The 23,194-nt window shown below is 58.3% G+C and overlaps 1 protein-coding gene across 2 annotated transcripts in view; it reads right to left on the bottom strand.

Annotated features, from left to right (window-relative positions):
• SRCIN1 (SRC kinase signaling inhibitor 1) overlaps nucleotides 1-18,047 on the bottom strand; it is a gene marked incomplete at both ends in the record, with an annotated part of 68,062 nt that extends 50,015 nt beyond the window's left edge. The window contains 2 exons of one of the 2 annotated variants that reach the window (XM_080713306.1): nucleotides 9,604-9,666; nucleotides 17,924-18,047. In XM_080713306.1, the coding sequence (XP_080569432.1) occupies nucleotides 9,604-9,666; nucleotides 17,924-18,047 (187 nt within the window). The remainder of the gene's footprint in view (nucleotides 1-9,603; nucleotides 9,667-17,923) is intronic. The other variant, XM_080713307.1, reaches the window with a different exon arrangement.
• Nucleotides 18,048-23,194: the final 5,147 nt, after the last annotated feature.

A 23,194-nucleotide genomic window follows, 5' to 3' on the forward strand; every position in this document is an offset into this window, starting at 1 on the left:
GTCTCTCTAAGTTGATGAGAATCTCACTACTTGCTGTGGCTGTCCTCAAACCTGCAATCCTCTTGTCTCAGCCTCCCAAGCATGAAATTACAGGCATGCACCACCATGCCTGGCTTGTTATTATTTATTATTTATTTTTTTATTTTCATTTTTTTGTGGGTCTGGGGGTGGAACCCAGGAGCATTTGACCTCTGAGCTACACCTCCTGCCCTATTTTTTATTCTTTATTTTGAAACCGGGTCTCACTGAGTTGCAGAGGGCCTCACTAAGTAGCTGAGAGTGTCTGCGAACCGTGATCCTCTGGTCTCAGCCTCCCGAATGCTGGGATTACAAGCGTGCGCCACCAGGCCCGGCTCGTTATTTTTTATTTTGAAACAGGATCTTCCTAAGTTGCTGAGGCTGGCCCCAAACTTGCAGTGCTCCTGTCCTAAGTCTCCCAAGTACTGGGATTCCAGCTGAGCTCCACTTCACCCAGCCAGCGTCCTTCCTGCCAGCCATCCTCAACCTGCTCCCCTTAGGCCATACAGCAACTCTAAATCTGCAGGGCTGAGGACTCCGCGCCTACCTCTTAAGCAGGGAGGAGAGGGCCACCGCCTGGAAAACCATGCTGTTCCCTCCAGCCAAATGCACTTAGCAGCAGGGAACCAAGGCCCTAAGAACAAACCTGACCCACTCACACAGGAGCTGAGGCAGAGCCAGAAGCAGGCGGGCGCCCAGGCCCTCAGGAGCAAGACTTTTTCCATTCTGCTCTGTCACTTCCCAGAAAGCAACTGCCAGGGGAGCCCCTCTCGGGGCCACAGGCCCCAGGAGGACACAGACTAACAACCTCCAAGTCAGAAAACACACCACAAGCAGCACCGGCCCTAAGAGCTCAGCCAGCAGTCAGGGAGGCCCCCGGCACCCTGCCAGGGGGTGCTCATTACAGCGAAGTAGGGGTCTCTGCATGACCACCGACCACATGCTCAGACAAGATCCTCTCTTCCCAAAAGGGCCGACAAGTCAGGATTTCAGATATACCTCCCCTTTCTCCCTATTCCTCCCACACACCGCGGGGAAGCACTGCCAAAAATCACTAAATCCGAGGGTGAGAAAGCTCTGCTCCAAGCCAGCTCTGCCGCTGACTGGTTATGTGCCCTTGAGGAGGTCAGGGGCTGCGAGCCTCAGTCTTCTCTCTTTTTCAAGCAGCGGCTCACCGACAGGCCTGCAGGTTGTGCACTGCAGAAGCCCCGGCTGGCCAGGCAAGGGGATGAGTTGGGGCTGGTTCTTTCTTGACCGACCCATTCACTCTGCTGTCAGAGTTGTATCTTATCTAGACGGTGGGCTTTTGCATTTTACCTTCTAATGAAGATTTGGCTAATTGGCTTCCCTGGGAAGGGAGGGGGTGGAGACACGGAAAGGAGGGAAAGGAGCATGTCACCCTCAGTCTGAAGCTGGAGCTGGAGAGCTGGGAACACACGGCGCCTTGTTAACAAGCTAAGTCCTGTGCAGAGCCTCCACCACTCACCACCCAGGGAAGGCGTCCTGTCAGTGTCTCCTTGGAGAGGAGGCAGGAGGGAGGGAAGGACAGGAGGAGGGAGAGGAGCAGGAATTGTCCTCCTGGCTTGGAGGAGCCCAGCGCTCTCCCCAGAGGCTCTCCAGCCCCAGAGGACTGCACCTGGGACAGCAGGTGACAGCAAGACAGCCTTTACTTCATCCTGAAAGCCGAGGGCATGGTGGGGGGCTCCTGTCTCCAAAGGGGAGGCCCCATCCCGCTGTCACTCTAACGCATATGGGAAAGCAGCGGGCAGAAGGCCCCTCAATGTCCTGCTCAGAGACACTGGCCCTCCGGTGGCCCCCAGCACCTGCTTGGCACCCAGGCACACAGTGGTCACTGTTTATGCTCTGCTCTGATGTCTGACCTGCAGCTGCCACCAGTGGAGGCCAGTCTCCGGCAGCCTCTCCCCTGTACCCCAGGGCCCAGCCAGGACCGAGGCCACCAGCACACCCCCCACCTCGCTCTGCCGTGGTTCAAGTTGCCTGGGCAGAGGGCGCCAGTGCCCGGGCATGTGCTGCAGGTGCACTGCAGACCCCCCGGGAGATCTGGGACCCCTTCGTGTGCCAGGCCAGGGCACGTCCAGCTTGGGTGAAAGGCCGTGGGGACCCCCTCTGCCATCCCGAGTCCAGTCTCACCTCCTCGGGGAGGCAGTTTTCTCTGCACCCTCTCTACTTTGCCAACTTCAGGGTTTCCTTGCTGAAGGAGGTGTCTCCTCCATCCCAGGGACCTCGAGGCCACCCCACTTTGACCAGCGCTTAACCCACAGGATTCTTCTGTGGGATCTGGGCACCCCCAGCCCTAGTTCTGCCCCTGCATGAGCTCAGTCCCTCCACAGGCCCCTGCCAGCACCCAGCTTCCAGTGGCTGGAGGATGGAGGACAGCCGGCTCCCAGCCCCTCCCCAGGGGTAATCACCCCACAGCCCTTGGGAACAAACAGCCAAATCTGCATCCTTCTCTCCCCAGGGACGCCAGAGTTAGGGTCCCCAGACCCGGAGGATGGGGGCAGGGGAGCCTGGAGATAGAAGGCGGGGATAGAAGGCAGCCCAGGACCCGGACCTGACCAGACTCCAGGGGAAGTTCTTCCTGTTGTCTAGCCTGAGCCTGCCATCACAGCAGAATCTGGGAAGGTAAAGCGCAGGGTGGACAGCAGGAAAAATCTTCCACCTGCTAAAGACTTGAAGCCCCCACCTCTCTTCAACTTTCTCCACCTTGGGAGAAGGGGTGCGGTCCTTCAGGAAAAGAGGTCGCTGCCTGGGAAATGCAGGGCAGCCGGGAAGCCGCCTCCCTGATAACCCTGCAAAGCCTAGTGCCAGGCCCCACAGGCCCTTCCAGCCACAAGTCGCTCGATGCGCAGTCACTGAGCGAGGCTGCTCTCCCATCGCACAGGTGGGGAAACTGAGGCTCAGGAAGGGACGACTTGCCCAAGGTTAGAGTGGACAAGTGGAGGAGCCTGAGCTCAAGTCTGGGGGTTCTCAGTCAGGACCCCTTTCCTTCCCTACACCCCGCTGTTCCCAGGAGGAAGATGGCCAAGGTCACAGCTGAGCCTTGTCTCTGCCACCTGGCGAGAGCTGCTCACACCCTGTGCACCTCTCCCTAGGAAGAGAACACTCCGGTTTGCACGGCAGAGCCCACCTGTCCCTCAGGGGAGCTGGGCCCCGGGGCGGAGGCGGCCCAGGAGCATGGCAGCCCTCGCTGGAAGGGGACCCCAGGTCCTGAAAAAAGTTCCAGAGAACCACCTTCCCCTGCCTGTCTCACACCTGGTAGGTACAAAGCCGCCCACCCTGGCCCTGGCAGTGCAGACACAGGAGGACTAACTCTAGCCAGTTAGGGCGTGGATACCTCCAGTAATGGAGAATTCATCACATCCAAGGCCCCAGTCACCTTGCTCTTCCATTCCTAAAACTCACCAAAGTCCTGGGGGAAGCTTGTGACCTCCTTCAGAGCAGAATGGAGACCTGAACCCAAGCCTCTCATGGGCCAGGACTCCCAAGGGGCCTCCAGCCCCCGGCCATCTACGCCCCTTGGTCAGGCAGTTGTGGTCACAACCCTGTCACTTGGTGGTCAGTACAGCCTCAGTGGGCCCAGCAGGAGACCCCTTTTTTCTTCTGCTACTAAAATGCTACCGGGCAGCCAGCCTTCCTGCCTCCTGCTCCACAGACCTCCCGGCCATGGGCCTCGAGGGCTGACTGGACTTCTGCCTGGAATGGATGCTCTTCCTGGTCACAAGATGAATGCTGCCCACTCCCTCCAGACACTCCCATCCGCCCTGGGCACCTGCCCTTGAGGGGCCTGCCCTGAGTCTCTGCTCCCTCCAGCAGCTGGACCCCTCACGGCCTGGCAAGGCAGACCCAAGATACAGACACCAAAGCACGCATGCACTCTGGAGTCCGAGTGGCCCACTGCTCTGTCTGTAGTTCTCTGACTAGTGGCCTGAGGCCCTGGATGCCCTGTTCAGAACCAGCCACCTCAGAGGCATGTCCAGCCACCCTGAGGACAGGGAAACCACAAACCCACACAAGACCTGATGCATAGTAACCACACAGTGCTTCCTCCTCGCTAACCTACTTCCCCCTCCTCCCCAGTGCTGCCCCTGCCCCACTGCCAGAAGGCCCAGGCTTGGAGGAGAGGCGCCTCCCTCAGCTGCTTCCTGCACCCTGCCCCACGTCTGCACCCCATGCTTGTGCAGTGGCTAATTCTGGCATCTCATCAGACAGTAATTATGGGGGAATCAGCAGCACTGTCATCTCTGCAGCCCGGCACCTGTCAGCACGCTGTCCTCAGGCTGCGGGATGAGACCAAAAGCTGAGGAGGAGGGGTGTGCTGGGGCAAGGGGCACCTGCCCCTGCCTGCCTCCCGACCTCCCAGCCACAGCAAGCAGGGCCCCAGGACTCCAGGTCACCCAGGGCTTCGAGCACAGGGTGACCAGCCACAGGGCACACGGTGACCAGGCAGCAGGCAGAAGGACACCGCGAGCCGGGCTCCACACGAGCCTCCGCCACCGTCCATCCCCGTGACCTTCAACAAGTCATTCCATTCACCAGATCTCAGTTTCCCCAGTGGCAAAATGGGGAAAATAACACCTACCTTGGGAAGGTTTGAAGAAACGAGGGGCCTAAAGTACCTAACGCAGTGTCTGGCATGCACGTGGTCACTCAACACAGCACACACGCAAGATGTGCCCGCCGGCGCGGGGACGCCAGAGTCAAAGAAACTCTGCAGCCTCAGAGGAACCAGGCATTTCTTTGGATGTGGTGTTTGTTTTTTCTTTTTTGTTTGTTTGTTTGTTTGTTTGTTTTGCGGGTCTGGGGATGAAACCCAGGGGCATTCGACCTCAGAGCTACAGCCCCTGCCCTATTTTTATTCTTTATTTTTTGAAACAGGGTCTCACTAAATCTCACTAAGTTACGGAGGGCCTCACTAAGTAGCTGAGGCTGTCCTCGAACCACGATCCTCCCGTCTCAGCCTCCCGAATGCTGGGCTTCTTTTTTTTTTTTTTTTTTTTTTTGGTGGTACTGGGGTTCCTACCTCTGGGCTACACTCCCAGACCTATTTTCACATTTTTATTTGGAAACAGGGTCTCCTAAACCAGCACGCGCGGCTGGCTTCGAACCTGCGCGATCCTCCTGTCTCTGCCTCCCAAGCGTGGGGATTACAAGCGTGCGCCACCACGCCGGGCTTCTTTTTGTTTTTTGACTTTGGTTTTGGTCCTGGGAATGGAACCCAGAGCATTTTACCTCTGAGCTACACTCCCAGCCCTTTTTATTTTTTACTTTGAAACAAGATCTTGCTAAGTTGCTGAGACTGGGCTCCAAGCCGTGCTCCTCCTGTCTCAGCCTCCCAAGTACTGGGGTTACAGTGCACACCACTACCCCTCACCGTTTCTTTGAGTTTTAGCGCCGGTGAGGAGTACATGGCCCTGTCCTTACCCCAGTCCCCGCCATTCCCTGATGTCTCCACCCAGAGCCCCACTCGTGTCCTGCCCCTGAAGGCAGTAGGTTTGCTGCCTCCAGGAGCACAGGCGGCCTGGGAGGCTCAGCTATGCTCGGGACAGGCAACTGTTCACACAGCACAGTAAGAACCAGAAGACATTCTGGGAGTCTGGAGGAATAAACCCAGAGGGGGGTCAGAGGGCTGGCTAAGGGAGAAACAGAAATGGCGGGCAGGGGTGTGGTAGAGGTGAGCTGTAGTGTGGTCCCTGCTAAATTGTCTTTCACTGACCCTGGCAACCCCGCGTTGCCTGGCACAAGTTAAGTGTGTACCAATTGTTTGTTGAGTGACTGTATGACCATAAATGTGCCAGGCACAGTCCTGGAAGCGGAGCCACGGAAACTGAAGCTCACAGAGGGGAAGGCCAGGCCCAGTGGAGCCGGGGAGGCCTCTGCCCGGCCACAGCATAGACCTGACAGGAGAAGCGGGATTGGGAGAGGACGGTGGAGACGAACTTGAGAGTCAGAGGAGAAAGAGCTGTAGAAAGCCTGGCAGAGGGCTCAGGATGTCTGTTCTGTTTTAACAGTTTGATAACTGAGCAAGGAAATGTAACTGGATTATAAAATCTTGCTCTAATAAAATGGCTTAAACAGTGGGAAAAAAAAGAAGAAAGAAGGAAAAAGAGGGGGAGAGAGAGAGGCAAAAGCGCCCTCCGCGCAGCTTGGGTTGGGGCTGCACCTAAGAGAGGCTTCAGGAGGAAGCTGGGGCAGAAGGAGACCAAAGGACAGGGTGCGGGCTGAGGCTGCCCAGCTGGGGTCCGGGCCTATCCATCTGCTGGGGGCACATGACTCAACCCCTCAGGTCTCTCTGTTAACTCCCCTATAACAGAGACAGCAAAGCCAGCCATGGTGGCGCACACTTGGAATCCCAGTACTCAGGAAGCTGAGACAGGAGGATCGCAGGTTCACGACCAGCCTCAGCTGCTTAGTGAGGCCCTCTACAATTTAGTGAGACCCTGTTTCAAAATAAAGAATAAAGAATAAAAGTAATAGGGCTGGAGGTGTAGCTCAGAGGTAGAATGCCCTGGTTCCATTCCTGGTACCACAAATAGATAAATAAATAATAAAAATAAAAATAAAAGAGACAGCAAGCCAGGATGGTGACCCACGTCTGTAATCCCAGTACTTGGGAGGCTGAGACAAGAGGCTCTAAAGTTTGAGGCCAGCTTCAGCAACTTAGCAAGACCCTATTTCTAAAATAAAAAGGGCTATCTGAGTGTGGTGGTGCATACCTGCAATCCCGGTACTTAAGAGGCTGAGATAGGAGTATTGCAGGTTTGAGGCCAGCCTCGATAACTTTAACAAGACCCTCAGCAATTTAGAAGAGCCTGTTTCAGCCAGGTGTGATTGTGCACACTTGTAATCCCAGCATTTAGGAGACTGAGATAGGAGGATCACAGTTTGTGGACAGCCCTTTGCAACTCAGTGAGACCCTGTTTCAAAATAAAGAATAAAAAATAGGGCTGGAGGTGTAGCAGAAAGGTAGAATGCCCCTGGGTCCCATCCCCAGTACTGGGGAAAAAAAAAAAAAAAAAAAAAGAAGACCCTGTTTCAACATAAAAAACAATGTAAAAGTCTGGGGGTATAGCTCAGAGATAGAATGCCCCTGGGTTCAACCCCTACTACCAAAAAAAAAAAAAAAAAAAAAAAAAAAAGAAAGAAAGAAAAAAGAAAAGAAAAGAAAAGAAAGAAAGAAAGAAAGAAAGAAAGAAAGAAAGAAAGAAAGAAAGGAAAGAAAGAAAGAAAGAGAGCTGCCTGTGGTGGCGTACCCTTGTAATCCCAGTACTTGGAAGGCTGAGATAGGAGGATCACAGGTTCAAAGCCAGCCTCGGCAATTTAGCAGGGCTCTCGGCAACTTAGTGAGATTGTTTCCAAATAAGCTGGGTAGCTGGGCGTGGTGGCTCACACTTGTAATCCCAGCATTTGGGAGGCTGGGACAGGAGGATCTTAGTTCGCAGCCAGCCTCAGCCACTTAGTGAGGCCCTTTGCAACTCAGTGAGACCCTGTTTCCAAAGAAAAAAGAATAAAAAATAGGGCTGGGGGTGTAGCACAAAGGTAGAATGCCTGTGGGTTCCATCCCTAGTACTGCAAAAAAAGAAAGAAAAAAAGAAAAGAAAAAAGAAAGAAAGAAAAGAAAGTTGGGCTGGGGTGTAGCTTCAAGGTAGAATGCCTCTAGGTTCAATCCCTAATCCCTCCCTACCCCCCCACAAAAACCAACAACAGAAGAGGCAGCAAAGCTCCAGGACAGCTGTGAGGGGGAAATGAAGCAAGGCACGCAGAGCGCATAATCACCCAGTAAACACTGCTCATTAGCATTCCCATGACTATCAGTGGTGATTTCTTCCCCAACTCAGCAATGACTAATTGAGCCCCCACACCCTCGCCGGTCCCCAAGCCCACAGAGGGACGGAGCGTGGGCTGCGGCGAGGGGCTGCGCCCTCCGCTCCCCACCCCAGCCCGCAGGCTTCCTAATGGCCCTTCACCGCACGGGTCCCAAACCCACCCACCTCTCACTCCACTCAGGGAGAAGGCAGGACAGGGGCTGCTCTGCTTTTAGAGATGTAGAAAGTAAGCCTAGGGGGTACTGAGAGCCCCCACACTGGGGGTCTTCCGGAAGAGGGTGGGTGGAAAGGAAACTCCTGGCACGCCTGCTGGAGGCCCTCGCTCAGGCCCCCGCTGAGTGACCCCTGTGCTGTCCAAGGGGGTGGGGGCAAAGCCGAGGAAAGGGCTGTGGCTCCAGCGCCCCCGCTTTCTCCAGCAGCAGCTCGTTGCTCTTTTAGGAAAACGGTAATTTTAATTAAGAGGCAGACAAACGAGCACTCTGCCGATTGTCTCAGAGCAAAGTTATTAAAAAGCCATCAAGGCGGCGGCGGCAGCAGGCATGAGGCGAGGAGGGCCGCGCCTGCCGCTGCCCACCTGGATTGGGGCTGGAGAAGAGCCGGGCGCGGTGGCGCACGCCTCTGATCTCAGTGCTTAGGAGGCTGAGGCATGGGCATCGCAGGTTCAAGGCCAGCCTCAGCTACTTGGTGAGGCCCTGTTTCCAAATTAAAAATAAGATAGGGCTGTGAGCATAGCTGAGAGACAGAGTGCTTCTGGGTTCAATCCTCAGCACCAAAAAGAAGAAGGAGAAGAAGCAGCAGCTGGAGAAAGCTGTGTGGCCAGAACCTGAATCCACCAAGATGGGGTTCCCACAGTTTCTGGGGGCGCCAGGCAGTGCCCAGTCAGCACCCAGACCAGGCGGGGCGGCACAGTGAAGGAGCCGGCATCCAGGCAGCGGTGCTGGGTCAGCGCTGCGTTCCTCTCCTGACAGCGGTTGCCAGGTAGGCCTTCCTGCGCTGCTACAGGCAAAGTTGTGAGGCTGGAGAGGGAAATGGCTCGACACAGCCACACAGCAGGGGAATCGCTTAAGCAGAGGTTTGACTTCACTGACTCTTGAGTCTGCTCTGGACTGCTGGCCCTGGGCGCAGGTGCCCTTGGAAACGGCCTCGGCAACAGCCTAACAATGCGGCCCGGGGTGACCAGGGACTTGGAGCCCAGGCCACGGCTTGCTTGGTGGGGTCGCAAACGGTCTATAGGAACATAAAGGGCAAAGGAGCTGCAGGCAGGAGGCTCGGGGGCAGAAGGACAGTGGTAGACATAATGTCACCTCACCACAGCGGGGGGACAGGTGCCCTACTGTCAGCTGGCCAGACCACGGCTGCTAGGCTGGGCCCACCCTGTCACCTGTGTGTGGCCACCACTGTAGCCCAGAGCACCTGGGGAATGGATGGGGAGGGAGAGAGCACAGGTCTCAGCGCCCAGACACCAAGCCCAGCTGAGGTGGGATGGGGCATCTCCCACAGGCGCCTGACCCCGTCCCCAGGCCTCTCGCCCCCGCGGCAGGCTGCCTCGTGCCCCCTTCCCAGCCCCAGATACGTACACACACGTACATGCACACGTGCTTACACACACACACACTCACATGCACACATAGACAAGTTTTCTGCCAGGCAAGGCGCCCTCCCCGCTCCCCCGTTTCTGCCCTCCAGGCTGGGGAGGGGTCTGACTACAGAGCAGTGGGGGCCTCCCTCCTGGCTTACTAACCTGGAGACTTTAAACAGAGGGAACAGAGTCCTGGAGGCTTCCCTCCCGCAGCACGCTGGAGCCCTGGGTGAGGGACAGGAAAGGAGGAAAGTCGTGAATGAGCGCACTCCTGCCCGCAGGCTCCTGGGCCGGGAGCTGGAGGGGCTGGGGCTGGGGTGGGCCGGGACAGAGCAAGGCAGGGCCTTAGAAGCTGCCCCTTTGGGGTCCTAGGGCCTCAGGGGCACCGGGGTAGAGACTGGGTGTTGGAGGAAGAGCAGGGACAGAGGGACAGAGACATCAGTGGCAGACAGACAGCAGGACAGACAGCAGCAGGACAACACGGAAGACATGGGGCCCCAGAACTGGGTCCCCAGAGCCAGGCCTGGTTCTCTTCCCCAAAACAGGGGGGCAGGCAGACTCTTTTCTGGGGTGCTCAAGCAAGATCCCAAACAGTGAGGGCCCACCTGTCTCCCCTGCCAAGGAGCCTCATCCCGAAGGATCAGAGTCAGAGGGCTCTGCCATCTTTGCTCCGCTGACCCCTCAACCCAGCCTGAGGCCCCCATCTGCTCCGTTCACCATAACCCTAGGAAGCCCCCACGCCTACAGTGGAAGAGACAGGCACTACACAGCCAAGAGGCATTCACTCACACCGGGTAGAAAATGGGCTCCCCAGACCTGCCCGAAGCCCTTCCCCCAGCGCTGGCCTCCACAAGCCTGGCTCAGCCCGCCCTAGCTGGACCCCTACGACTGTCCATCATGCCTTTTTCTCATCCTGCAGGGAAGTCCTCTCTAAGTCCACCTTGTCTTCCTCATGCTGCAGCACCTACCTATTGCCTTTTACCCAGAGGCGCGCACGCGTTAAGACCAATCCCGCCTGGAGATGCCAGGGCCGGGCACCATTGGGTGCAGGCAGCCCTAGCTTGGCCGGCTCATTCCCATCCACACTCACATCACGTCTGCCTGCCAGCGTTCCCAGAGCCCCCTGCCAATCTCCTGGTTCCAATTTTCCCACTGATTACCCACCACGCGGACATCCCAGGGAGAAACAGCTGTCACACCCAGATGTTGGGACAGAGAGTTGGGGAGGAAATCAAGAATGCTCACTAATGGATCCAGCCCTAGGGCCCTGGGGTTGGGAGAGGAGCAAGGAGATGCGGGGCACAGGGGGAGAGAGAAGACCACCCACCGGGGAGCCCCAGCTTCTTCCCTCTCACCACCAGCCCCCCTGGCAGCTCCAGGAGCCCAACCCCAGAGGGCTGAGGTGTAGAACTGCACTCTAGAAAAGTCTCAAGAGGTTTTCTGGCACACGCTCCTTCCTCACGGAGCGTGGTCCCCCTTCAGTCACTCGATCAGACGGTGAGATGTCTACTGCATGTTTACAATGTGCCAGCGACTCTGCCCAAAGTACCTCATTTAATTTGAAGACCGACCCTGTTGATACCCTTGAATTTCAGGTAGAGAAACTGAGCCTCAGAGAGGTAAGCAACTCGCCCCGAGCCACCGCACAGTGAATCCATGTCCGCACCGGGACTCCAGCGCTGATCCCCCCACACACACGGCTGAGGACCTTGGCCCAGACCTCAACTGCCTCCCATCCACCCTTCTCAGTGCCCTCGGGAAGTTCTGCCCAAAGTCTAACCTCTCTCCATCGCACACACCAGCATAAGCTATCTCCTAAGGGCAATTAGGTGGTAGAGATCTTTTTCAATCTCTTTCCACCTCATCCTAGGGGTGGGAGGTGGCTGGTTCTAACCCTGGGAGCTAGACAGGCCACAGGAGGCATGAGTCTTTACACCCGGGACTTCCTAAGCTTGGTCTCAGGCGACTTCTGCTGACCAGCAGCCCTTTCCTGCATCACAGGGGGTCTGCAGGAAGCCCCACATGGCCCCTTCTTGTTTTGCTAACCACAAGTCCCAGAGCAGCCTGGCTGGGGAGACCCAGGTCCGCAGGCCGGCAGAGAGGGGGTCTGTATCCATCCTAAGGACACCAGCTTTTCAGCTTTTCCCCAGAGCCCTAGCTTTCAACTCCGAAGGCGGCCAGCCACAGCCAACCAGGCCACCTGGTGGGGACAGAGTGGACAGGGAAGGCCCAAGAGAGGAGGCAGACAGGCAGGCGTGTGTGCAGAACGGCAGTGGGATGCATCCCAGGTGGGTGGGGAGCACCATTCCCCCCATAGAGCACAAGTGGGGGGCTGGGGTGCCGCCAGGGAACCTGCCCTGTCTGCACAGACCCGGTGGGCATGGGGGCTGCAGGACACATTCCCCTCCTGGCCTCCCATGCTCAGCACAGGTATCTTTGGCTAGGGCCTGCCTATGGGGCCTGGGCCAGGGGCCTTTCCATAGAATCTGAGTCTGGGGGCCCCTCTGTGAGCCCCTGGGCCTGGGGCTGTAGTATGTTCTGTGGCCGGGATGGAAAGAAGCCAGTGCTCAGGGATGAGGATGCTTACAGAGGGGAGGATGGAGGCATGTGAAAACCTAACTCCATTCCAGTCCTAGAAAATACCATGCCATAATATGCAGGCAACTGAGCCGGCTGGCAGCCAGTGCCAGGAACCTGGATGGGGTGGGGGTTGGCGGGAGCAGAACCACAGCAGATGTGCCTTGTGGAGGAAAACACGGACAGGATTCTAGTCCCTGCATGGAATGGACTGTGGCAAAGCCATCTTTGCTGGGGTGACAGTGGGTTTATGATCCAGGGCACAGCTGAATCCTCTGGCCACTGCCTTAAGGTCTCCCAGCTAAAGGTCAGATTTAGGCAAGATGTGTTTTAGGTACAGGAGGGGCTGTCTGTAAGACACAAGTGTATGTGCATGTGTGTCAGTGTGCACACCCATGCACTTACACACACTCCATCAATATTCTCTTGGCCCAGGTCTCCATTTTTCCTGGCTTAGCTGAAGCAGGGATATATTCTACCCACCCTCCATGGCCAGCTATGTATTATCTCAGGAGACAGGCTGTAGGCAGACTCTGTGACAACTGGGAGTTTAAAGACCCCCTTAGTACCACCTTTCCTACTCAAACCAAGGACATCAAAGACCAGAGGGGTCAATGAAATTCTCAAGGTCACACAGCAGCTGGGGTGACAGGTAGCTTGACTGTTCAACGCCAGTTCTTTTTTTTTTGGGGGGGGGTACTGGGGTTGGAACCCAGGGGCATTCTAAAGAGCCAGCTTCACACCACAACCCTATTTTTTATTCTTTATTTTGAAACAGGGTCTCACTGAGTTACAAAGGGCCTCATTAAGTAGCTGAGGCTGTCCACGGACCATGATCCTCCTGTCTCAGCCTCCCGAATGCTGGGATTATAAGCATGCGCCACCGTGCCCAGCTTAACGCTGGTTCTTTACACCATACTCTGTCCTGGGAAGGGATACTTGTCCAGCAGCTGCAGATCCCTCCCCAGCAAGGAGACCATCAAGGGCCCCTGTATTCTGCCAACAGCAACGGCCACAGTCCTCAGGATGCCCAAAGGTCATTTAGAAGGTCATGCTGACCAGTCCCCTGGCCCTGGGTACAACACTAGATTTCTGGTGCTCGTACACCTATCACTGAGGTAAAAGATATGAAAATACCACCGAGCTCCCCACCTTGAAATAGCCACCTTTCATGCACCAGGAAGTTTTTCTTCCTATCCAACCTCAATTCTGCCTACTGCGGCGTGGGCTCCGTTTCTCTCAAGCTGCCCTGGGCAGAGATGGGGGAGGGGGACAAGAGCAGGTTTCCAGCCTCCAAACCCTTCTGTTTGCCCACTCCCAGCAGAGAGGACGAGGCAGGGTGTCCCAGGGTGGCTGGCCCCATGCCCAGTGCCTGCGTGGGGCGTGAAGGACAGTATGGGAGCAGCTGCCTAAGTAGGGGAGAGACGGCTCTTCTAGGAAGCATACCTCTTCCTCCTCTTCCTCTTCCTCTGCCAAACTGAAAACCCCAGGCTTAGGGGAGGGTCTACTCTGGGTTCACAGACATCTGGCCTTTCCCTATGTCATTTATAGAGTATTTATTATGTGTCAGGCACCATGATAAATGTTTTTATGTGATTTCATTTAATATTCACAAAATTCCATGATCAGAAACTAATCTGCCTCCTGGGACCATCCTTTCCTAAAGCGAGGTCTAACCTTGATCTCTCGCTGCCTCCTTTCTCTGGTCAGGGCCTGGGGGGGGGGGTGGCGTTTCTGCTCCCATCCTCAGGGGTTCTCATCATTGCCTTCTCCAGGCTAAAGACCTTTACCCAGCCCCGTCCCATGTGACTGGCCATGTGTGGATGAAAGGAACCAGGGAGGACTAAGGGCTGGACCCAGAGCACTGGCCGGTGCCTGATACTGGGCAGCAGTGGAGAAGGCGCTGGGGAAGTCCCCGTGAGACCGGGCTGTGCTGACAGAGGTGGGGGCAGAACCGAGGGTAACAGGCCCTCCCTCCCTGGCCGTGCCAGTGGCCTCTGCAGGGCATGAAGCCTCTCCTTGGGTGTGGTGGCCAGGCAGAGCCCAGAGGGGCCATGGATGACCTCGTCTCTCTTAGTGACCATCCTGAGGTCCACGTCCCAGCCCATGCACCTGGAGTCCAGGAGCATGGGAAGAGGTAGGCAGGGGCAGCACACTGCGGGACTTGCTGCCGGCTGGGTGGGAACTGAAGCCAGAGAGGGAGTCCTTGCAGCTAGGACTTCCTGGCATCTACACGTCCACTGGCAACTCTGGCAATTCCGCAGGGCACCTTGCTCCCCCTACCGTCTGCACCTTTTAGTGCAGGCCTGAGGAGGGCAGGCAGTCCCTCCACCAAGGCTGGCCCTCCCTCAGCCTCCAGCATCGCTGGGCTGGGGCTCCGAGGCCAGACCCACGTGCCTGGGGGATCTCAGCCCCCAGCTGCCACCCTCTGGGAAGCTGGAACAGTAGAAGCCTGGACCAATGGGCAAGAGGAGTGGGAATGGTGGGTGGGACTCTGGGCGGGTGTGGGTGACACCCTCCCCCTCCAAGCAGGCACTATTAATATATGCAAAGCATATGCAAATCACCCAGAAGAGAGACACAACATCGCTGGGATGTCAGGAGAGACCTTGGCGATCATCCAGCCCACACCCCCTCATTTCACAGGTGAGGACAGAGGCCTTGTCTGGGAAGGGACTTGCTCAAGGTCACACGGACACTCGGATCGGAGGGAGTGAGGGTGCTTAACTCAGTCCTGTGTTCTTTTGTGCAGGGTCTTGTCTTTCTGAGGGGTTTACGACAGGGCAGAGGGCATCCAGGGGCTGGAGGGGGCTCTGGTCAGGCCTAGGCCAGGCCCCACCTCTGAGCCTGCAGGGAGTGAGGGGATCAGCTCCCAAGGGCGGCAGTAATGCCAGGGAGGGGGTGGGGGCTGGAGCTGGGCAGGAGAAGCCGCTCCGGAGGCTGAGGCCAATGTCAGGACAAAGTGCCCACTGTGGTGTGGGGGGACGTGTCCTCACCCCCCCCCCGACAAGCACACATACGCCCCGGCGTGCACGCGCACCTGCCTTCCTAGGTGCACGCAACCTGTTCTGCCTGGATTCTGATAACTGTGGCACCTGACAGACCATAATAGTCTGCCAGGGCCCATCCCTTTGGAGGCTGCGGCTGTGGCTCCCCCCCCCCCCACACACACACACACTGGCTTCACAACCTTCCAGACAGTCCTAGAAAGCAGGACTTAGCTGGGGGGGGAGGGGAGGGAGGCAGATGGGAGGGGCAGCCAGAAGGAGAAGGGGGGGCAAGAAGAGAGAGAGGCACAGGAAGGGAAAAGCAGGAGAAACCCAGGGGCAGGGACAGGGAGCAGGGAGAGAAATGGGGAGGGGTGGGAAAAACTGAGGGCAGGGAGAGGCCCGGGGTGGGGGGCCCTGCAGAGCAGAGAAGAGCCCCCACCATCAGTGGAACTGGAGAACAAAGCTGGAGCCCAGGTGCTGGGTACAAGAGCACTGACAGTGAGGACCTGGGCCGTGGGGCAGAAATGGGGAACCATGCCCCTGCCCCTGCCCCCTCCCCAGCAACTCCCCAGTGCTGGGAAATCATCCCCCTGCTCTCTACCTCCCTCCCTCCCTCTCTCCCTGGGGGCAGGCGCTCTTCCCAGCCAAATCCAAAGCCTTCATCTCAGCTTTTCAGAGCCTGGAATGAAAGAAGGAGTGCGGCCCTCAAACCCGCTGACGGCCAGATTTTTATTATCTTTGCTCCAGTGGGCCCTGAGAAGCCAACTAGGGATTCTTCAAAGAGCTGCTGAGTGCCTCATTGAGGCCTGCACCTGCACCAGCCCACCCACAGCCACCCAGCAGGCTGCTGGGACTGGGGGGCATGGCCCGGCCCCACCGCCACCAATCCTAGCCAAGGCACTGGAGCCTGGGCTGCCGGGGGCCCCACCCTCAGCACCTTGTGCCCAGGCAGGGGCCACCAGTCAGGGAACCAGACTCACGGGATGGACCTGGGCCTGCTGGGCTTCTAAGCAGCTTCTGTCCCTCTCTGGGCCTCGAGGATGCAAAGAAAGGGGAAAAAAAAAAAAAAAAAAAACAGATCTTCTTGCCAGAGCTTGGAGGAGATAAGTGCTTAGGATTCCTAGAAAGAGAGGCTTTTATGGCAAGTCCTGGATCCTTCCCCTGGACTGCGTACCCGCCCCTGAACCCACAGCCCCTCCATGGCCTCCTGACTCCCCTTGGTAGGACCCCTCCGAACCAGAGCTGCCTCTTCCCCTGTCTCAAGCCCACTGTTCAGGAGGAGAGATGCTATGAGCGGTCCTTCCTCAAACCCCAAACAGCCCCAGCAGTTAGGATCCTCAAACGTCTCCTTTCTCCCCCAAGATCTAATCTGAGGTGGGGTGGGGGCTAAGCAGACCTGGTACTTCAAAGAACCCCTTCCCTTCCCTCCTCAGCACTCCCAAGAATGGCAAGGTTGGCACTGGGCAGACGGCAGCCGTGCCACCCCCAATTCCCAACTCTGACCACACGGTTGAGATCGATGCCCGCAGCCAAAGAAGGAATCAATGGTTCTAATTAAACCCTTTTTCCAGGGTGGGTCCCTGGCCAGGGAAAAGACAGCACCAGAGAGGCCCTGCATATTGGCTGATGCCCTCTACCTCTGTAAGAAACCCGGAATTGTGCAGAAATCAGGCCAGGAAGACCCCCAGACCCTTGCCTTAGGCAAGAAGGCCAATGGAGTGGCGGGGGGGGGTGCGGGGGGTATGCTCCAAAGGGTTCATTCCCTAGTGGAGACCCTTCCCCTATGGGGACCCTTCCCCTAGTGGAGACCCTTCCCCTTTGGGGCTCCTCTCCCCACTCCTGCCTGACACCACAGTTGCCTCTTTCAGAGAGCTCTTCAGAGCACAGAAAGTAGGAGCCAGAGGGGGACCCACCACATCTCCAACCCAGCCCTGAGGGTCACACAGAGAACCAGCCATCACGGAAGAGGCCAAAGGAGCAGGACTTGGGGGGTGCACTGGACAAAGACCCTCTTGTCCCTAAGGCAGGGTGGCAGGAAGCCAGGGCAAAGCCTTTGCACTTGCTGCCAGTGGTGCCTGGGTGCCAGGCAGTCTGGGTGGGGAGCTGGGGGGGACATTATTCTCAGAGCCCCTCCCCTTATGTCCAGAGCCCTCGCCCCCCATCCCCTGCCTCTACAATAGGCCACCAGCTAAGTCTCTGCCCCAGGACTCTCAGGCGGCCTGGGGCACCCCTTCCTGCGTGGACGCTGATCCCTGACACATGCCCAGATTGGCCCCAACACCAACCAGAGCCAGCCGAACCCCAAACACATACACCATAGCTGCCCCCACATACACACACGGCACAACTGTGCCAGAAACCGCCACCATCCCAGCTGCCACCGTGATGACAGAGCCTCACATTCTCACAGTGACAGTCTCCACCAAATGCATCATCGATTTTTAAAGACCAGCCAGAGGGATAGGGAGGGAAATGAGAGAAACTGAGGCAGACTTGGACAGCAAATCATTTGGCTCAAGGTCACGCAGTCCAAGATAATCCACAAGGTATTCCAACCACCCCGCAAGGTGCTCAAACCCCACCCACAGAAACATCCAGACCTGAACACCTGAGGGCTGTCAGTTTCCCCCAGCGAGTTCCCTCATGTGTCCCCTTCCCCCAAACAGATACTCCTGTATCTTCTCTTCAGGGGCTTCAGCCAGAAAACCCCAGCTCGGGGGTCCTATCTCCCCTTGCCCTAAGTTTAAACTCCTGTATCTCCTTTTGAAGCGCCTCATCCAGAAACCCCCAACTCAGGGACCCCACCTCCCTCAAAGTTGGGGATTACGGGACCTCGCGGTCCGCAGTATTTTAGGAGAGGGTCTGGGAAAGCCAGGCCAGGACCCACTCCTTGCCCACACCCCCGATCTGCTCACCTGGCTCCCCACGGCCCCCAGCGTCCCTGGGTCCAGCCTCCTCCCTGGGAGAGCGGGCGCTGCCCTCGGCGGTCCTCTCCCACCAGGCCAGGGCAAAGCGCCGGAGGCACTGCCAGGGCTGCATGGGGAGGCGTGGGGCGGGGGGCGCGCACCAGCAGCCGCACACGCCCCGCCGGGCCCTGCCAGGAGCTGCGGAGGCACCCGGCCGGCCCCCTCTGCTGCCACCAGCATCCTGCTGCCCCCACCGACAGGACTAGGAGCTGGCCCGGGAGCTTCTGACGTAGCAGGGGGGTGCGTGGGAGGGGAGGGGGGGCCACGGCAGTCCCCTCCCCAGCCCCGCCCTCCGCCCCTCAGCCCCTTGCAGTCCCTACCTCGTCACTCACCCCAGGCCCTCCCCAGCTGGGGGCGCCCTGTCCTGCCCTCTGGCCTCTGCTGGGGGAGGGTTTAAGATCAAATAGCCCCTCCCTCAGCCCCTCCCTCTCGCGGGCCCTCCCTTCGCCGCCAGCTGAGCGGGGAGCAGGTCCCCAGTTTCTGCAACTGCTGCTGAGGTCTCCAGGGCTGGGGCCTCGAGGTGCCGGGTGTGGGGTGTGCAACACAGGCTTGTATCCTGGCAACACAGCCAACCCCAGAATGCACTCAGCCCCTTCCTTCCCTGGGGGGCCGGCGCGAAGGGCCCACCGCCACCAGCCTGCACCCCCCATTCTGGGAGCTGGAGAAGCCTCGGATGCTCCTCACTTCTCCATCCTCTTCCCTTCCCCCTGCAGCCTCCTCGGCCTCCACCTCCGAAGGACCACTCCCCTCCCCCACACTCCTCGCCACCCGCCCCCTTCTTCTCCCAGCCCTCCCCCTCCTCGCAGACCCCTCCACATTGTAACCCGCCGGGCCCCCTCCCCGGGCACCGCGAGGCCCTCCCCGCCCCGGCCCCGGCCTCGCTAACCCCTGACCCTTCTCCGGTCCCAGCGCTCTCGCCCGGCCGGTCTCCGAGCGGCGCGCGGCGGCCCCCTGCCCCCTACACACCTGCGTCCCGAGCATCCCTCGCCCGCCGGCCGCCGCCCCCGCCCCCGGCCGAGGGGAAAACACACAAAGAAAACAGAAATACCTTCCACTTAAGCATGGAGGCACATTAGGGAGGAGAGAGACAGGGACATGCCTTGGGACGGAGCGTTCCCCATCGGGCGGGGCGCGGGGGGCGGGGGCCCCGGCCGGCCTGCCTGGCGCTGCCCTCTCGCCGCTCGCGGGCTCCTCGCTCGGCCCCAGCCCCGGGGCGCGGTGCCAGGCGGGCGGGCCGGGGGCGCGGGCCCGCCGGGTGGACCAGCTGGGAGGGCGCCGGCGGCCGGGCGTGTGGGTGCGCGCGCGCGCGGGCGTGCCACCGAGTGTGCGAGAGCGAGTGTGTGAGTGTGAGTGTGTGTGTGAGAGAGCGGGCGCGTGTGCGGCCGGCGCGGGTGTGTCACTGCGGGCGGGGGCGCGCGCGGCGCGGGCACGCGCGTGTGGCCGGATGGTACAAAGGGCCGCCGGGGGCGGCGGGGAGCGGGGGAGGGGAGGGGGCCCTGCGCCTCCCCGCGCCCTCCAGCAGCGCCGCGGGAGCCCGCAGCGCGCGGCCGGGCAGGGGTGCGGGGCGCGCTCACGCTCGCCTCTCCACCTGCTCCCCCACCCCGAGCGCCACCGATAAATGCGCTGCCCGGGACCGGCCTCGGGAGGCACCCGGGGAAGGGGATGTCTTGGGGGTCGGTGGCTCCCGGGGCTCGAGCTCCCGCGCGCCTAGGGATGGAAAAGCACTCGGGGCGGGCGGGGCCGGGAGGCTCGGGAGGGGGGCGAGGCTGGGGGCCACTCTTCAGCCAAGGTGACCTCGGAATGCATCAGCCGCCCTGGGCCGGGAAGTCGCGACCCCGCTCCGGCTCGGCGGGCGCGCCCCCTTCTCCAGCCCCTCCCCCTGTCCTCAGATGCGGCTCCTCTGCAGGTACCCGGCTCCCCGGCGCCCCCTGCTGGACAGCCTCCTAGCCCCACTTCAGGTCGCCGCCCCTCCTTCAGGCGCTTGCGGGAACTGCAGCGGCGGGTGCTGGGAGTTAAGGGGAGTCTGTACTTCCGTGCCATGTGGGACCCTATGGTCAGACGCTCCCGCCACTGTCCCCTCTCACGCCTCGCTGGGCCGCGCCACTGTCACCTCCACCGCGGCCCGCAGAGCACGCGCTCTGCCCTCTCCCCTGGCCCACCGCAGTTGGCCTACCTGTGGGCTCCGCAGACTTCTCCAAGTCCAGCTCCGACCCAGACCCTCGCTGACCCCGGCTCGTGCTCCGGCTGCTCTCCCCCACGCTCCCTCCGATTCTCTGGCCACCTCCTCTCCTAAGTCTTTCTTGGGAAGGGGAAGGTGGGCTGAACGCCCTATCGTTTTTATTTATTCCTGGCATTCCCCCCAAAAAAGGGGCCTGGGCTATCCCTTCGCTGCGGGCCACCAGGCCGAGTGGCAGGCAGGCGGAGAGCTCTGGAGAGAAGACCCCACCCCAGGTAGCCCAAACGACAAACCGGTTTCGCCACTTCCTGATCTGCCCAGTCACAGCCTTAATCTGGGTTCTCCCACTTTCCTGCCCGCCCCCAGGCCTGCCTCTGAGCAAGCCACATGCCCAGCTAGGGGCAAGGTCCCAGATGCCCCTAAGAGATCAATGTCCAGTTGCCGTAACTCAGGTGGCAGAGCCTGGGTTGGAGGAGGAGGGGTCCGGCCCCTCTCCAGCCAGACAGCTCAGGAGGGCAGCCAAGAGCTATGCCCCTGACACACCGTCTGTGCACACGATCCTGGCAGGCGGCACCCTGACTTCTCCCCTCCTGGGCCAGCTGCCTTTCCCTCTGCCAACTGGATGGTGCCCATCTTTTGGCCTCTGAGCGTGCAGTGGGCACCCGTCCAGCTCCCTGCCTGGCTGTCTGCCCAGGATGGGCATGGGAGGCTGCAGGCCCTGTGCTGGGGAGGGTCAGGCTGGTAGGGGTAGCTTCCCCTGGGCTGGGAGACACCACTGGCCAAGCCACCCGGAGCCCAGAGCTCAGGCTTTCCTTGTTTTTCCATTCAGGACTCCCACTCAGATACACAGCACTCCTCTGCCCTGTGCCTCCCCAGCTAAGATTCCCCTTCTAGGGACAAGAGTTCTTTCCTCCTCCTCCTCCTCCTCCTCCTCCTCCTCCTCCTCCTCCTCCTCCTCCTCCTCCTTCTTCTTCTTCTTCTTCTTCTTCTTCTTCTTCTTCTTCTTGCACTGGAATTTGAACCCAGGGGCATTCTACATCTGAGACATTCTACATCTGACCTCTCCCCCCAGACTTTTTTAGTTTTTATTTTGAAATAGAGTCTCACTAAGTCGCTGGGTGGGACTGGCCTGGAACCTGCGATCCTCCTGTCTCAGCCCCCCAGTACAGGGATTACAGGCAGAGCTACCACATCCTGCTCAGCTCTCCTCCCCCATATTCCCCACCTAAAGGGAAGGAATCCGCGGTGCTTTGCTCATGACGTAACCCTTTCAGTAACCCTGTAGAAGTGGGCACTTTCAGTCCCATATCAGAGCTAAAGGAACAGAGGCTCAGAGAAGTATAAAGGTTGCCCAATCTAAGTGTCACAGAAGTAAACTTGAAACCCAGGTATGCCTGACGACAATGCTTCCCCACCACTGTCTCTTAGCCCTGTGAGCTGCCAGAAGCTTACCGAGTCCTCCTAAGCCTGTCCAGTCCACAGCAGAGAGCTGGGTTCAGAGGTGTGGCTGAGACCTAAAACAGGCACTTGTGTGTGTGTGTGTGTGTGTGTGTGTGTGTGTGTGTGTGTGTGTGTGTGTGTGCAGTACTGGGGATAGAACCCAGGGGCATTCTACCTCTGGCTACACCACAGCCCTATTTTTTTATTCTTTATTTTGAACAGGGTCTCACTGAGTTGCAAAGGGCCTCATTAAGTAGCTGAGGCTGTCTGCAAACTTAACCTCCTGTCTCAGCCTCCCAAGTACTGGGATTACAAGCGTGTGCCACCACGCCCGGCTTAAAACAGATACTTTATTAATAGCAAGCACCTGGGTATTCTCTTCTACATGACAACTGGAAAATGGATGAATGGAGACTTTCCTCCTCTCACATTAGATGCCAAGAAGCTGCTGGTCAGAACTGGGTAGAAAAGGGTCCATGAATCAGCTCCTAGTGATTGCAAAGAGTTCTAAAAGGGTCAGAAGACAAAATACCCATTTCCCCTACCTAAGGTGGAGATTCTTAACCTCCATGGTGAACGAAGGGACTTACATTGATTGTTATTGTGTGTATGTTATGTTACGTGTGTTATGTATGTATGTTATGTTACGTATGTATGTTATTGAGGAACTGAGAATTCTAACTCTGAGCTATACTCCCAGTCATTCATATATATGTGAATATGTATATATAAGGAAACAAGGTCCTGCTCGGTTGATGAGTCTCACTACTTACTGAGGCTAGCCTTGAACCTGCGATCCTCCTATCTCAGCCTCCCAAGTTACTAGGGTTTTTTGTTTGGTTTGGTTTTTTTTGCGGTACTGGGGGTGGAATCCAGGGGCATTCTACCTGTGAGTTATACCCCCAGCCCTGTTTTTTTATTCTTTATTTCAAAACAGGGTCTCACTGAGTTGCAAAAGGCATCCCTAAGTAGCTGAGGCTGGCCTTGAACCGCAATCCTCCTGTCTCAGCCTCCCAAAACAAGTACTAGGTTTATAGGCATGTGCCACCAGGCCTGGCAACCCTTCACATTTCTCATCATCTGGTAACACATACACGTACACACACACACACACACACACACACACACACACACACACCACGGATGAAAAGAAGTGTAGAGAGAGACCCCAAGGGTGGATGGCCTGGAACCCTGGCCCTTCCTGGACCCCACCTGGTCCTCTGCTCTGCCCCCCCCCCCAGGGAAGATGGGTGCTCCTCTCTCCCCCATGGGACCTCAAGGAGGGACTCCCAGTGTAGGGAGGAGGCTGGAGATGCCACCTCCTGATCGGAATGAGAGCAGCCTAAGAATTACTTCTCTAGCGTAGAAACGAGGGTTGCTCCTGGAAGCTGGCACGCTGCCCAGGCACAGCCAGTGTGCCAGCTGCCTCCACCTGAGATGCCTCAGGTGCCACCCGGCCCTGCTCTGGCTCCTCAACAGGTAACTTCCCTCTGCCCTCCTCCCCTGCCAGTCCTGGAGTGCTCCTGGAGAGGGGGACCAGAAGGGCGGGTCTCAACCCCTCTGCTCGCCCTCTCCAGCGCTCAGCACTCCAGGCCTGCAGCCTG

Source organism: Muscardinus avellanarius (assembly GCF_963383645.1).
Source record: "Muscardinus avellanarius genome assembly, chromosome: 16".
Classification (NCBI taxonomy): Eukaryota; Metazoa; Chordata; class Mammalia; order Rodentia; family Gliridae; genus Muscardinus; species Muscardinus avellanarius.